This window comes from Podarcis melisellensis, assembly GCF_964234715.1.
Source record: "Podarcis melisellensis genome assembly, chromosome: 4".
NCBI lineage: Eukaryota > Metazoa > Chordata > Lepidosauria > Squamata > Lacertidae > Podarcis > Podarcis melisellensis.
In genome coordinates, this window is record NC_138531.1 from 71826283 (window position 1) to 71840483 (window position 14201).

General features: G+C 44.9%; 1 protein-coding gene across 3 annotated transcripts; it reads right to left on the reverse strand.

The window, feature by feature from the left end:
• Positions 1-972: 972 nt before the first annotated feature.
• On the reverse strand, positions 973-12512 carry GPR161 (G protein-coupled receptor 161). Of its 3 annotated transcripts, none has more exons than XM_081908495.1 (6): positions 12386-12512; positions 8750-9161; positions 7363-7409; positions 6118-6222; positions 5737-5856; positions 973-4499 (listed from the first exon to the last, which is right to left on the reverse strand). In XM_081908495.1, exons 2-6 carry the CDS (start codon positions 9115-9117, stop codon positions 4252-4254), a joined length of 888 nt encoding a protein of 295 aa, XP_081764621.1. In that variant the 5' UTR covers positions 9118-9161; positions 12386-12512; the 3' UTR covers positions 973-4251. The 3 variants fall into 3 exon arrangements, with proteins under 3 accessions (XP_081764621.1, XP_081764619.1, XP_081764620.1); XM_081908493.1 differs by having other exon boundaries at positions 6685-7409; XM_081908494.1 differs by lacking the exon at positions 12386-12512 and adding an exon at positions 12025-12045 and having other exon boundaries at positions 6685-7409.
• Positions 12513-14201: the final 1689 nt, after the last annotated feature.

Genomic DNA, 14201 nt, shown 5'->3' on the forward strand with positions numbered 1-14201 from the left:
TGAAAGTGACATTCAGTGATTGGATAGTTAGAGAAAGTTGCTACTGTTGCGTTGTAGTGGAGCTCTATATACTGTAAGCAGGCTGGCTGAACCCTTCAGTTCAGTTCAGTTCAGGTCTGTGAATAAACAAGAGCTGTTTGAAGAATTGCTGTGTCGTCTGATATGTTCACCCACAACGTAACAGTTTTGCTACAAGAGATTAACACTAGCATACACCTACTTCTCTGGAAATTGTTTTAGGCAGAAAACAGGTCGTGTGGTTGAAAACAGGTATATATTGAGGTTAATGTCACAAACGTAAGTAAAGTTATGGAACCTTAAGACTTGCTATACTTCTAGACAACAGTGCAATACTTTGCATGTCAACTCAGAAGTGAGACCCTGTGAATGCAATGGCTCTTACTCCCATGTTTAGCATTGCAACTTTAACTATATCTATAGGCACTGCTTAATATTCTGTTTTGATTAAAGAACTGTGTGGTGTAATGGTTATGATGCCAGACTAGGACTAAGATAGACTAGGTTCAAATCATTGCTCAGCCATGTTCAGTTGGTGACCTTTGACCAGTCAGTTTCTTAGCCTAACATGCATCACAGGGTTGTGAGGATAAAGTGAGGAGAAGGAACCACGTACACGACCCTTGAGCTACTGTGAGGAAAGATGGGATATGCATGTAATAATAGTAATAATAATAATCCAGAGAAAATATGTGCTGATAGGCTAAAGATTAAATTACCAGTTAATTGTGTTGTATAAGGCATAAAAGTTCTATAACATACAGGCATTACATAATCCTACTTATAACTTCTGTTATAATATTTTGAAACAAAAGCTTTGTAGAAAATTGTTAAATTTACTGTGGGTTTTTTTGTGCCATCTAATCAGACCTTGTTGAAAGAGTTGATCCTTGCAAATGTCTAATAAATCCCTTATTTTCCTGACAGTTTTCCTTGGGATAGAAAATCACTATCTTCATACATTTTTTTAATTTTTCAAAGCATTCATATAGAAAACCATATATCTTTTTTAACAATTGGGGGAGGGAATACAAAATGAGAATGCAACAATGACAAAAATCTGCATGACAATATTATTTCATTAACTTACTTTTCTTCTCAGTAAGAGTACCATAAGGAAATAGAGAGACCTGCTGTACCAAAGCAAAGGCCCATCTAATCCGGCATCCTGTTCTCACAGTGACCAACCAGATAGAGGCCTACAGGAAGCTCACAAGTAGGACATAAGTGCAACAACACTCTCCCTGTCGTGAACCCCAGCAACAGGCACCAAGAGGCGTGCTACCTCTGATGTGAGAAATAACATAGGCATCATGGATTAGTAAACATTTATAGTCTTATCCTCCATAAATTTATCTATTCACCCTTTCAAAGTTCTTTGCAAATGCTGACCATAGCTATCTGACTCCTCCATCTGTTCCTCCACTACGGAAACAAGGCTGGTTTAATAGGCCCAATTACTTCCAATAGGTTTTTTTCTTTGTAATACAGGCAAGAGAAACCGTATCAGTCTCTTGAAAATACTTTTGGCTTCTTGATTTGGGGCACAAGCTTCCATTGCCACTATGTGACTTGAGAATTACCTGGGGTCTGAGGGAGCTGGTAGCAGTGTCCTGAAGGCACATCAGATGTGACAATGACCTGAAGACATTGCAAGATGCCAGGGCTGGCCCAAGATATGCTGCTGCCTGAGGTGAAAGGCAGGATGGTTCCCTGCTCCAGCTCCACCCCAGTTCAAATACAGAGGCTGACTAGACCACCCAATCTCCAGGCAGCTTAGAGGGCACAGATTGGTTTGTATGAAGCAGAGTCCCTACAACATCTTTGCTCTCCCTTATCCCAGCATCTGCCACCTTGCGCTGCTTAAAATTAGGGCCAGCCCTGCAAGATGCCAGTTCTTCAACAGGTAAAGTTAGGATAATCTTCCCCCCCAAAAAATCACATTGTGTCTATGCTACTATTGCAGTATATCTACTTAGAAGTAAAGACTCTTAAGTTCAATGAGATTCCCAGAAGTGTATTTAGGACTGCAGCCTTAGATGTTAGCCACATTAGCCTCCACCTGGGATTCATCTAGAGTGGATTCCTTAATATTTGAAATATATAATTATTTTCCATTTGCAGTTAAGGAAAGGGAAAAGCAAGTATAAAAATGCCGCTGTTCTGTAGACAGGTTATTAGCAGCAAGAGTGCTTGAACACATTTGCCAAAGTTGTTAAGAGCTGCTCCGTATTGCAGAACAGGTGTTATACACAGAATAATAAAACATTTCAAAGCTCTTGGCACAGTTGTAACTGTTGTAAACATCATTTGGGTAGATGGTTTGAGAAAAAGTCTGTGCAAAATCTTGGACTCCTACCATCAAAATAAGATTCATTTGTTTAACCAAAGATTGGCAAGTGCTTTTTGTCACGCAGTGATTTACATTACTGAGTGGAGTAATACAAATGGAAACATATCCTTATGAAATTTAAAAGCGCATCCAGAGCCTCACCTTATGGCATCCTCCACATCCCCTGTAAAGGAAAGGGAGTATTTCAGGGCACCATTTTGCTGTTGTGCTAGGAGGAACACTTAGAAGGGAAAATTCAGCAACTCTTCCATGCACATAAAAGCATTGTTAGCATATTCACTAGGCTATTAGCAGGGATGGGGAACCAGTGGCCCGCCAGATATTGTTGGACTCCAGCACTTATCACCCCCAGCCTGCATGGCTGTGATTCCAACCATATTTACTTGGAAGCCGGTCCCACAGATTTAAGCAGAACTGAAGTGGAAATTAAAAGTGGTCTTCAGGAGACCATGCTAAAGCACCACCACTAAAAAGAGTCTCATTTCTCCCTTCTAACCTTAAAGAATTAGTAGCTATGGGCATACTGTATGTCTGGAGGTTTATTCATGGCACTTGAAATATGTTTTGACCACTGTATGATAATTATTTAAGTAATCCTATATGGAACAAGTAGGTAAATAGCACCTACTATTTCTGTATGTTATAGATGGGATAAAAAGAGAATTTAAAGGCAAGGTGCCTCACGCAATGTTGAATTCAAAGCTGCCCCTGCGAACCCAGAATTCTGAGCTAACCATTTGCTAATTTTTGTCAAAGCCTGATTAGTGATAGCTATGCAAAACTCCCAATTGTTTCAGCAGACTGAAGGTTTCAGCCTTTCTGTGAAACCCAAAAAAGAAGTATGGGGGGGCGGGGGAGAGAAGAAAAGAGGGACAGAGGCTTTCAAGCAGGTGTCTGAAAAGGTTTCAGTTTGACTGAGTATGAGCTGCATTGTGTTGTGGATGACTTGATGAATTCCAGTTTTCAAACACTCACTTTATGCTGGTTTCACATCAGGAAAACCTGATTCACAGCTTACCTGGAAACACTGCCAATGGGATGTAAAAACTGGTTCAACTGTTGTGCATTAGTTAAAACCACATACACGGCACTTCTCAAAAGTCATTAAGACTAGACATACATTTCTGCACGTGTCCAACCATAAAACACCTCCTGCTTTACAGTGCCGTCCTAACTTATGTCTACTCAGAAGTACTGAATTCAGTGGGGCTCATTCCCAGACAAATGGGGTTAGGATTGCAGCATATTCATCTCCTTTCCGATCTGGTAAGGAACCAATCCTTGATGCCTGAAAGTTTTCCTTTTCAGTTTCCTTGTCTTCCCCACATCATGCCATCTCTCAGCCATCACCAAACACTAGACATGACAAACTCCACTTGATCTATTAAGGCAACTGTTGTGTTTCTTTGTACTGTTCTCCAGGAGCATAGGAGAAGGAAACTGAAGGAAACTGTCGCATTTATGAAAGCATAGGGTGGGTGGAGGAAAGGAGTGGTCTCAAATGGATAGTGTCAGTGGGTGGAATTAAAGAAAAAACAAGTAGGAAGAGGATCCTGTAAGGAATCCCGTATCACTTCAAGAAGCAGAGCTTATCATTCATGTTGTGAGTAGCCTCCCTGGTCTACTTCTAATTTCCTTTTCGTTTTGACCTGTTTCCTAACTGAGCAGTCAGTCAGGCACAAGGTGGCCTTAACCCTACCCTGAAGGGCAAAACACATATATTTGACATATGCACACAAATTCTAATACTGTTAAGACAAACTTCAGGTTTTTTCTTTTCAGATGTCCTTGGACTAAAACCCTGAAGGCCATTTTGCTTTCTTTTCAAAAGGCCCTGTATCGTCCCTAGTGGTTCCGTCTGTTCCTCGTTGGAAGAAATGTCAAGTGTTCCCTTCCTCAATGCTTTGTAGCTGCAGTCTTTGGCCAACGTGGGTCCTGCCCCCACGCCGGGCACCACCGTTGCTGCCTGTCACAGTTCGCACTGGAAACAGAGAGCCAGGTAAAGCGTCTCCACCAAACAAGGTGATCCTCACGTCCGCCTCAATAGCTTTGGCCAGGCTGGATGCGTAACTGTCCAGAGACTTATGAACGTCAGCTTTTACCTGGAGAACAGAATTCTTTGCCGCTTCTGAAGAGAGGAAACAGACAGTTTAGAAGAATGTATGGAACCCTTGCCCACAAGGAACTATTTGTAGACCTCATACACAAAGTAGCTCTTCAGTGGATCTATTAATACAGATAATTTCAGGATTCTACCATGGAATAACATAATAATTCTAAAGCTAACCAAATGGAGAGTCAAAGCAAAGCAAGTGCCTGATATTTTAATCAGGACATCTATCCGTAAATTTAAAACTACAGTGCATTGGCAGCAGATATTGAGGCTGCTCGCAAGAGTCATCTAAATGGAGAAAAAAATGGTTCTGAATTAAACACTGACTTCAGTAATAATAACAGGACAAATACTTGTATCATTGTTTTTTGCACCCAGCTCCATGAGCTAACAAAACACCTGCCCATGCCTGGTCTTACTGGTAGCACAGAAATTACAGGTTATTATTTTATTCAATACCTGCAGCACTAGTTCTGTAAGTTGCCCTTGAACAATTTGCTTAACTCAGGTCCCACTTTATTTTATTGTCTTCTGTGTCTTATCCACTTACAATCTATAGCTCATCCTTCTTTTCTGTATGTTTCACCCCTTGGCTTTTTGCATGTTATTCCTTAGCTTCCATTAGTGAAGAACAGCTGCCATGCTAAAGTATGGCTTAGCAAGACGCGAACAGTTTAGTGAAACCTGATCAAGCTTGGTCACCTCCTGAAGTCACACATTCCCTGCCAGCCTCCCCTGCTCCTTCACTACCTGGAGGAGTTTGGAAGCTTTCACCTTGGATTAACCTCAGTTTGTCATGTCATCTAGATCTGGAACAATGGCTAATGTTAAATATGGTTAGTTTTAAACCAACTGGTTTCAGTAATCTGAGTTCTGTTGGCTTGTTTGAAACTAGCCATAGTTAGTGTTGACCATAGTTTATTGGTCCAGATGACACACCACACCACAGCTGAACCAAAACCTTCCAAATTGAATATAGTCAAGTACTGTACACAGTGCTTTTCTTCTAGAAAAAAGGTGCCAGTAATGTGTGTCGTTGATTACCCCCAGAAAAATGCAGTGACTGTACACCTTATGTACAGTAGTAAAATAAATCATATTTCATCCAACATCTCTTTTCTTCCACTTTATGTCTCATAGCTGTAAGCTATTTTGACAGAGATCTGTCTGGTTTTTAACATTTGAATAGTACACAGTAATATTTTAAGTGTTTTCTGTCTGCTTTGGACTAAAATACCCAGCCTCAGCACACCTTTAGTTTGTTCCACTTCATCTTCAAAAGTCACAGAACTCCTCCGTCGATGGGGATAAAGGCAATGTGGGTGATGAACTCCATCAGAACTATAGTCTTCAAGCAGCATGACATCTGTTCCTAAAACAAGACCATGGCTTGTACAGTTAATTTATGGAAGAATTACTATGATGAATACGTGCAAAAAAAATGGGAGGAGGCATTCTGTTGGGCACAGAGGTCCCAGGTCATGGAGGGCTATATAGATATATAGATCAAGACTAGCACCTTAAACTGCTAAACACTGTTACCAGCAAGTGCCACTTTTAATCCAGTTTCTTATAATAATAGTTTCTCACAACTTGGAAAATGCAAGTGAAATTTTAAAAAAGGAAGAGTTACCTGAATCCTGAGAGCAGCTGAAACCTGTATCGCCGGTGCTGCTGCTGTGTCCTAAAGTCCTCTCACCTGCCATGAGAGCTGTGAGATGTGGAGAGAGTCCCAAATCTGCAAAAAAGTCCTTCAGCATTAGCAAACTACATCCTGGAGAAGTGCTGGGAGATTTAACAAAAGCATGTTCCAAAGCTCCCACGACTTATTATCCAGCTGTTTGATTTAGCCAACAGCTAAACTGCAGCATCTGTGCTGAGAGTTAATGAAAAGGCTGCTACAAGTATGTTTGCATAATCCAGAGTTAAACACCAAATGACAGGAATGCCATCTCCAAAGGAGAAATCAAAGACGGGGAATTTATTCCTCTCCCTTTCAGTGGTAGTGGAATCTGAATGTTTCCCTGTTGACATGAGCAACTGATGTTTAAGTAACCTTAGCTAACACATTTGAGAGACTACTAATATTTCTTCAACATCACCTGGCAAGATAAAAATAATAAAAAGGCAACAAGCCTTTGGGTGAGAAAGTGGTATTTAGAGAAATCATACCGTAAGCCATACCACCATGCTTTATTACCTGTGATCCTATTAGAAATACTAAATAATCTGGATGTCCTTTGCCGTTGAACAAATGATTCTCTGTAGTACCGGTCTCCAAAGCACATTCCCAGCAACTCCTTGCGTACCGTTTTATTCCAGAGTCCATAAATCAAAGGGTGGCAAATAGCACTTGTAAAAGACAACCAAGTTGCCAGTGTCTCCAAAGCAGGAGAAATGCTGTCTTTCCCCCAAAGTGCCTCGGATGTAATAACCACCATATAAGGCCCCCATGTGATTACGAAAGCACCAATCACAACCAAGATAGTTATCAAAGCTTTGCACTGATTGGCAGAATAAACGACTCCTTGGAAAGCGTTCCTTCGGCTGCCTGACGAGGACGTTGAAGTGCTGGAGTTTTTCCTCCCATTCCTTTGGGTGTCTTCCTCTGCGATGACCACGCTCCCACAGTGAATCTTCCGCGCTTTAATCCTGGCCACACGGAATATGAATCCGTAGCAAATCATCATGACTAAGAAGGGCAGCAGCGCGCACCAGATCTGCCAAAAGGCAGTGTAGCCTGCTTCTTTATGCCACGCGGCCACACACATCCATTTGAACTGGTCAAACTCTAACGAAGACCAGCCAAAGAGCGGAGGAAGGCACCCGATGAGAGAATGCAGCCAGACGTACAGAAGGGCAACAACAGCTCTGTTACCTGTAATCTTCATTGGGTAAACCATCGGGTACAGGACAGCGTAGTACCTGAGGAAAAAGAAAAGGAGGATTCAGCAACCTAACAAAGGATGCAGTAAGAAGGGGAAATGAGTCTTTTCTTTAAAAAACTTGCTCTTGGTTATTTGAAACTCGCCCTAGTAATCAACCAAATGGGCAACTTCTACAGATACAGCTATTGGATGGTTTGGAGCTCAAAGGACACACAAAGTGATGATGCTAAAATATAAATTGTACAAATCTGTCATTATGGTGCAGTTTTTAATTAGGTATGCTGGAGCACCAGCTGACATTTATGATGTTACATGAATGTGCACACTAAATTTAGTGCACACTAAATTGATTTTTGAATTATGAATTTATTGTTATTCACGTTTTATACTGTATTTTATGCTGTTTTTTGTTGCATCAATTGTTTTGAATTTGTTGTTAGCCGCCCTGAGCCCGGTTTTCTGAACCGGGAAGGGTGGGGTATAAATTTTAAAATGTTATTTATTATTAGGTACAGGGGAGGGTGCTGTCCAACTCAGACGCTGCTTGCAGGCTTCCCATTGTAATCTGGCTGACCGCTGAGAGAACAAGACGCTGGATTAGATGAGCCATTGGTCAACCCAACTGGATTCTTATGTTCTTATCCTGTTTCCTAGAGTGGCTAGCCAGATGTCTTCTGGGAGGCCCCATAGAGGAATGGTTCTGTCTGATCACTCTTTGATGCTTGTAAGGTAAAGGTAAAGGCACCCCTGACCATTAGGTCCAGTCGTGACTGACTCTGGGGTTGCGGCGCTCATCTCGCTTTATTGGCCGAAGAAGCCAGCGTACAGCTTCCGGGTCATGTGGCCAGCATGACTAAGCCGCTGCTGGCGAACCAGAGCAACGCACGGAAACGCCGTTTACCTTCCTGCCGGAGCGGTACCTATTTATCTACTTGCACTTTGACGTGTTTTCGAACTGCTAGGTTGGCAGGAGCAGGGACCGAGCAATGGGAGCTCGCCCCATCGCGGGGATTCGAACCACCGACCTTCTGATCGGCAAGTCCTAGGCTCTGTGGTTTAACCCACAGCGCCACCCGCGCTTGTAGACTCCCCCAAAAGTATTTTCTGTCAGGACAATCTTGTCCTGTATTACTTTAAGCCGGGTCTCCCTCTCTGCACAGGTGTATTCTGGCTTGTCTTTACTGCTCACCCACATCCCATCTGTAATGAAAGCAGCTGGATAGCTCAGTTGGTTACAGCCTGGTGCTGATAAGACCAAGGTTGCAGGTTTGATCCCCATAAGGGACAGCTGCATATTCCTGCATTGCAGGGGTTGGGCTTAGATGATCCTCAGGGTCCCTTCCAGCTCTGTGATGCTATGATTCTATGACAACATACCGGTCGATTGCAATGAGTCCAAGAGTGAGCATACTGGCCGAGCTGATCAGCATGTAGAGCAGGGCAGAGAAATTGCACCAAACGACTCCGAAGATCCATTCCCGCCGGATGGAGCTGGTCACGACGAAAGGAAGAACCAGCACGGAGAGGAGGAAATTGGACAGGGTCAGGCTGAAAACAAACTTGTTGCTCAGCGTGAGGAGGTACGACTTCTTGTAAAGAGTGAGGACGATCACCAGGTTTCCTAAACAAATGAAAATGGTGATGACAATAATAGCAATGGACTCTGTAACTCGGCCAGCTCCGTCTTCCAGCACCGTAAGGTTCCCTGAGGCGTTCTCGTTGCTGAGAGGCGAGTTGATGCTCATTGTCGGAGCGTCCTGTGTTGGAGCAGCCAGGACATGCTGGACACCTGAAAAAGAAGAGATACTATATATATTCTCTGCCAATGCAGGTGGAGACTTACTGGCAGATTTTTCACACTCAGTGTCTGTCCTATTCTCTTGAGGAATGCTGCAGATATACCATATTGGCCCAAAGTCACACTCCCCCCCCAAATTCCAACTGTGAAAAGTTAAAGTGTGGCTGATATTTGTGACCTTACGATATCGCTGCTGAAACAGCTGCCCACGAGGGCCGTCAAGGGTGTGGGACAAGGGTGCCTGTCCCAACCGTGGCTCCCAAGCTTTGCCCGAACCACCAGAAAGAAGGAGGAAGGGGGGGGGAAGGACACCAGCAAAGAGGCGTGGCTCCCCCACCAGGAAGCAGCCCAGGAGCGCAAGGGAATGATGCGCAGCCCACCTTCCACTCCCAAGCCTCCCCTTAGCTGTGGTAAGGAAGGGGGAAGGCCGCCAGCAAAGCAGTCACTGTATTAGGCAGCTGACGACCGTATGGGCTTCGGTGGTGAGAGTGTGCTTGTTTGGGACAGGTGATTTTTGACCCCCCTTTTGATTCCCAACCACCCTCCTTGGGCAAGCCTCGTGTGTGTTCCTCTTGTGTGATTGCACTTCATTGGGCGGGTGCCTTTCGGAATCCCCCTCCCCCTCCAATTTTAAGGGTGCGGCTTATATTCGGGTATTGTTTTTTTCCTCCCCTCCCCCCCCCAATCAATTTTCAAGGTGCGGTTTATATTTGAGTTGGGGCTTATATTCGGGCCAATACAGTAGGTAGTGGGGGATGTCTCAATTGGAAGGCACAACTCAGTGTAAACAAACAGCCACCTTGCCCTGAGGTGAAGGAGAAGAAGCAGAAACAGCTTGATGAGCTGCCACCACCCAGTTCCAAGGGGTGTAACTGCCCTCCTGCAATTGAAAAAAAAAAGCTTCTTCAAAATTAGCCTCTTCTGTTTTTTTATAAAGTTTTATTGATCGTTATTGTTTTAATAATCTACTGAAAAGTGGCACCCATCACCATTTGGATCCAGAGTAAATTCGTTGAGCACACTTCACATTGAAATTTATGGGACTTCAATTCTAACCCTACTTACCTGGGAGTAAGCTCCATTGAATGCAACGGTACTTACTTCCAAGCAGACATGGTTAGGCTTGCACTGTTAGCCTCCAATGTTTTTTCAGTATTTCCCTGACATTTCAAGAATTTCAACCAGCTATAGTAGCGGTAGCAAAATTGAGGCGGCAATGAATTAAGAGTTCATTGTATGGGTAACAGATCTGTCTCACAGTGACTATTGTGTATCTAATTGCTTGGTACACAGATAATTCTCTATTTCCCTTTACACCAATTAAATCTGTCCTTTGAGTAATAACAATAATCAACAACAGGGTTAAGTACATAACATTTATTGCATTCCACACACGCAGATAGCTAGTGATAGGAATAGCTCCCTGTTCTAGCTTTTAAATGGAAGCAGGGATTTCTGCCCACAATCTGCAGTACCTTTCTCTGTTGAATGAGCAATAGTGTGCTCAAGAATTCCGAAAGATTTTACACACGTAGGGCAGTAGCAATTCTTACTCATCAGGAAATTCAAAGCCTACTCCCTCCATTGGTTACCACTGGTACCCTGAGCAAGCTGCCCAAAGGTCTGTCAATCAGAGGTATGATTCTAGTCAAATGCAAGCACTTTCTAAGATCCGGTGACATCAACTGGGGGAAATTAATCACTTGCTTAATTCTCACATTGAAATCAATGGGATTTTAAGTGCTCAACATTAGTTTTGCATGTACACCACAGCAGTTTTTCATGCAGGGACACAAATGCAACCTTTGCCCTTTTGATCTGGATCTATTAATTAATGCAGAACATGTAATACCACAGTTCAAGAAGGGGCCTACTACTACAGATCAGAAATCCTACACTGTATATCAGCTCTTTTCATCCACAAAAAACCAGAACAATTGGTTCCCTCTTTCTTGTGGTGCAGTCCTGTTTGTGTGCAGAAATGTAATACAGTACTATAAAACGGGTAACTAGCTGATGTGGTCCTCTCCAGATGTTGTAGCCAATGGTCAGGGATGATGGAAGTTGTAGTCTGGAACAGCTGGAGGGCACCATATTGGCTGCCCTTGCTATGAACCATATGGGCAAGACCAATCATGTGAGCCTTATCTTCAAATATCTAAAAGGCTGTCACATGGAAGATGGAGCAAGCTTGTTTTCTCCTGCTCTGGAGGGCAGGACCTGAACCAATGGATTCAAGTTACAAGAAAAGAGATTCTGAGTAAACATCAGGAATAACTTTCTGAAAGAACTGTTGGGCAGTGGAACAGACTCCCATGGGACGTGGTGAACTCTCCTTCTTTGGAGGTTTTAAAGCAGAGGTTGGATGGCCATCTGCCATGGATGCTTTAGTTGTGATTCCTGCATTACAGGAGGTTGATGCTCCTCAGAGCCCCTCCCAACTCTACCAGTCTAGGATTCTTTCCCCAAGTGCTTTGCTTCATTCACACATTTGCTAGCGACACGGGGTTCCACCACGAGGCAGCAACTCCTTCCCGCACAATTGTGTGTGTGTGTGTGTGTGAATCAATGGAAGCCGTCTGTGATCTTAAGCAGGCCTAGAGTTGCATGCACCAAAAGACGGATTCGGGCAACGAAGCTTCCCCATCTCATTCGCTTTTGGGTGTGAGATCTGGGGATCCCTGCCAGCCCAAGATCTCGTCACCCGTCGAAAGCAACCCAAACGCAGAGGAGGCCGTCGGTTCCGAGTCCCCCACTCCCTGGATGCTCTCGACACGCCACCCTGAGAAGTGGACGAAGCCCTCCGCTTCTCCCCAGCCGTCCTTCCGCCCCAGTCCCCGGAGCTGCCCGCAACCAGCCGGGCTTTTTTCTTTTTGCTCCGTGCAAGCGTCTTTGGAGCCCAGCCCTTTCCCTCTGGAGCTGCCACCCGTGGAGGCGTGGAAGGGGCCGTGGCGGCGGCGGCGGCGGGGCTCTCCGCGCGCCTCCCTCCCTCCCTCGCCCGCCTTGCCAGCCGCGGGGAGAGACAAAGCCGGTTCTGTTCCGCAGCCGCGGAGGCCCCGCCAGTTCGGGGGCCGGAGGGTCCCCCGCCGAAGAGGCGGCCAGCCGGGACCTCCTCTCGTACACAATGGCCCCTCCATTGCGCGCGCGCTCGCTCGCCCTTGCGCGCACCTTCCCTTCATCCCGGGCTGGGGCGCGGGGAAGAGAGACCCACTCACCGTCAGACCCGGCCGCTCTCCTCCTGCTCGACCGTCCAGGGCCAGCGGAGTCAGGTTACCGCGCCCAGGACCCCCCACAGCCGCCGCCGCCAGACTCCCAGAAAATGCGCCCGACCCCCTTTCCTCCCCGTCCATCCTCCCAGCTACTCTTCCCCATCCCGCCAGTCCCCGTTTCGCTCCTCCCATTCCCCCCCCCCGCTCCTCCCCTCCTTTGTCCTTCCCCAGTTTGCTGCCCCGCTTTTCATATCGCCTCTTGATCTTTCGCGCTCGCGAGGCGAAAGAGAGCCAAGGCTCCGCGCTTGCCTGCGAGTCAGCGCCGGGCAACGTGAGGAAACGACGCCGAGGCTCGCCCTGGGCAAAAGTGCTGCCTTGCCTTTTAGAGACCAGGCGGTTTACTCGAAAACCAGCAGCTGGGAGATGTTCCTAAGCAGTACTCTGGTTCACCGCCAGTATTAAACAGTTTATATTATATAGCTGTTCTCCCCTCCACCCTCAGGATTCCTGTCTTTCACACTCCATAAACTTTCTCTCTCCCCTCCATTTTGCTGTGCACCAGACTCAACACGGAGAGAGATAAGAAGAGAAAGGAGTATTTGTGGGAAAGGGATGGAGTCCACAGTATTTTAGGGCAAGATCAGAACAGCACACAAAGCTAATTTTGCAACAAGGGCTTTCGTTCAATGACACAAAGCACCTTCAATGAAGTTACAGAATTCAGCGGGTTTTCCAACAGTTTGCGTCCTAGTCCATCAAACTAAAGCACAATTAAGGAACCTGCGGCCCTCTGCTTAATTTCATGCAGCCCTTGGAGTAATTTCAGAATGTTGGTGGCAAAGAGAGGAAAGGAGAAGCCGGTGGAAGAAAAGAAGTTGTTCCACCCAGTTTTGGTGCCAGGCCTGCCCACCTCTGGAATGCAGCCCTGGAAGATGACTCCAGAGGGATTCAAGTTGCCCACGCCTGGGCTAAATTCTTCTGACTGATCCAAAATGAATTAAGCTGAGAGCCAGTGTGGAGTAGTGGCAACACTGGCTTCCCCCAAAGAATCCTGGTAACTGTAATTTACTCTTCACAATTCCCAGTGCCATTAACAAACTACAGTTCCCAGGATACTTTACGGGAAGCCATGGCAGCGGTGTAAATATGCTTTAAATGTCTGGTATGGATGTGTCTGGCTAGGATTGGGAAGATCTGGCTGCAAATCTCAGCTCAGGCCTAAAGCTCACTGGGCAAAATCTCTTCCTTTACCTATTTCACAAAGCTTTTTTTTTTTTTAAGAGAGAGAAACTTTATTAATTTTTAAAATAAAGACAAAATAAAAACAACATCAAGCTTTTATATCAGTAAGGGGAAAATAAGGAAAACTACAATGGATAAGAGAAAGGGAAAATAATACCCTCCATTAATCCATGTGATGCATCTTTTATAATCACAATACAAGGAAAATCACTTAATCCTATTCTTCTAGAACATAGTCTCTCTACAAACTAAATTGGACCATTGTCTATGTTCCATCTCTGTTGTATTGATGTGTGTGTGTGTGTGTGTGTGTATATATATATATATATATATATATATGCAGGTTTTGGTGTCCTCGGGTGTCTTCCCGTGTAAAAGTTGGGGTGTCTAGGCGACGTTTCGACGAGGTCTCACTCGTCATCTTCAGGCTGGTGCTTTCGGCTTCTTGTTACTGGAACAGAGCAGGATCTCAGTGTTTGAGTTCCTATAAATACTGTTGAGGGGGTGTGGTGTATAGCCTCCAATGTTCTGGGCAGAGAGGAAGTTCCCAGGTTAGTGTGCCTTTTCTTCTTTTGTTCCT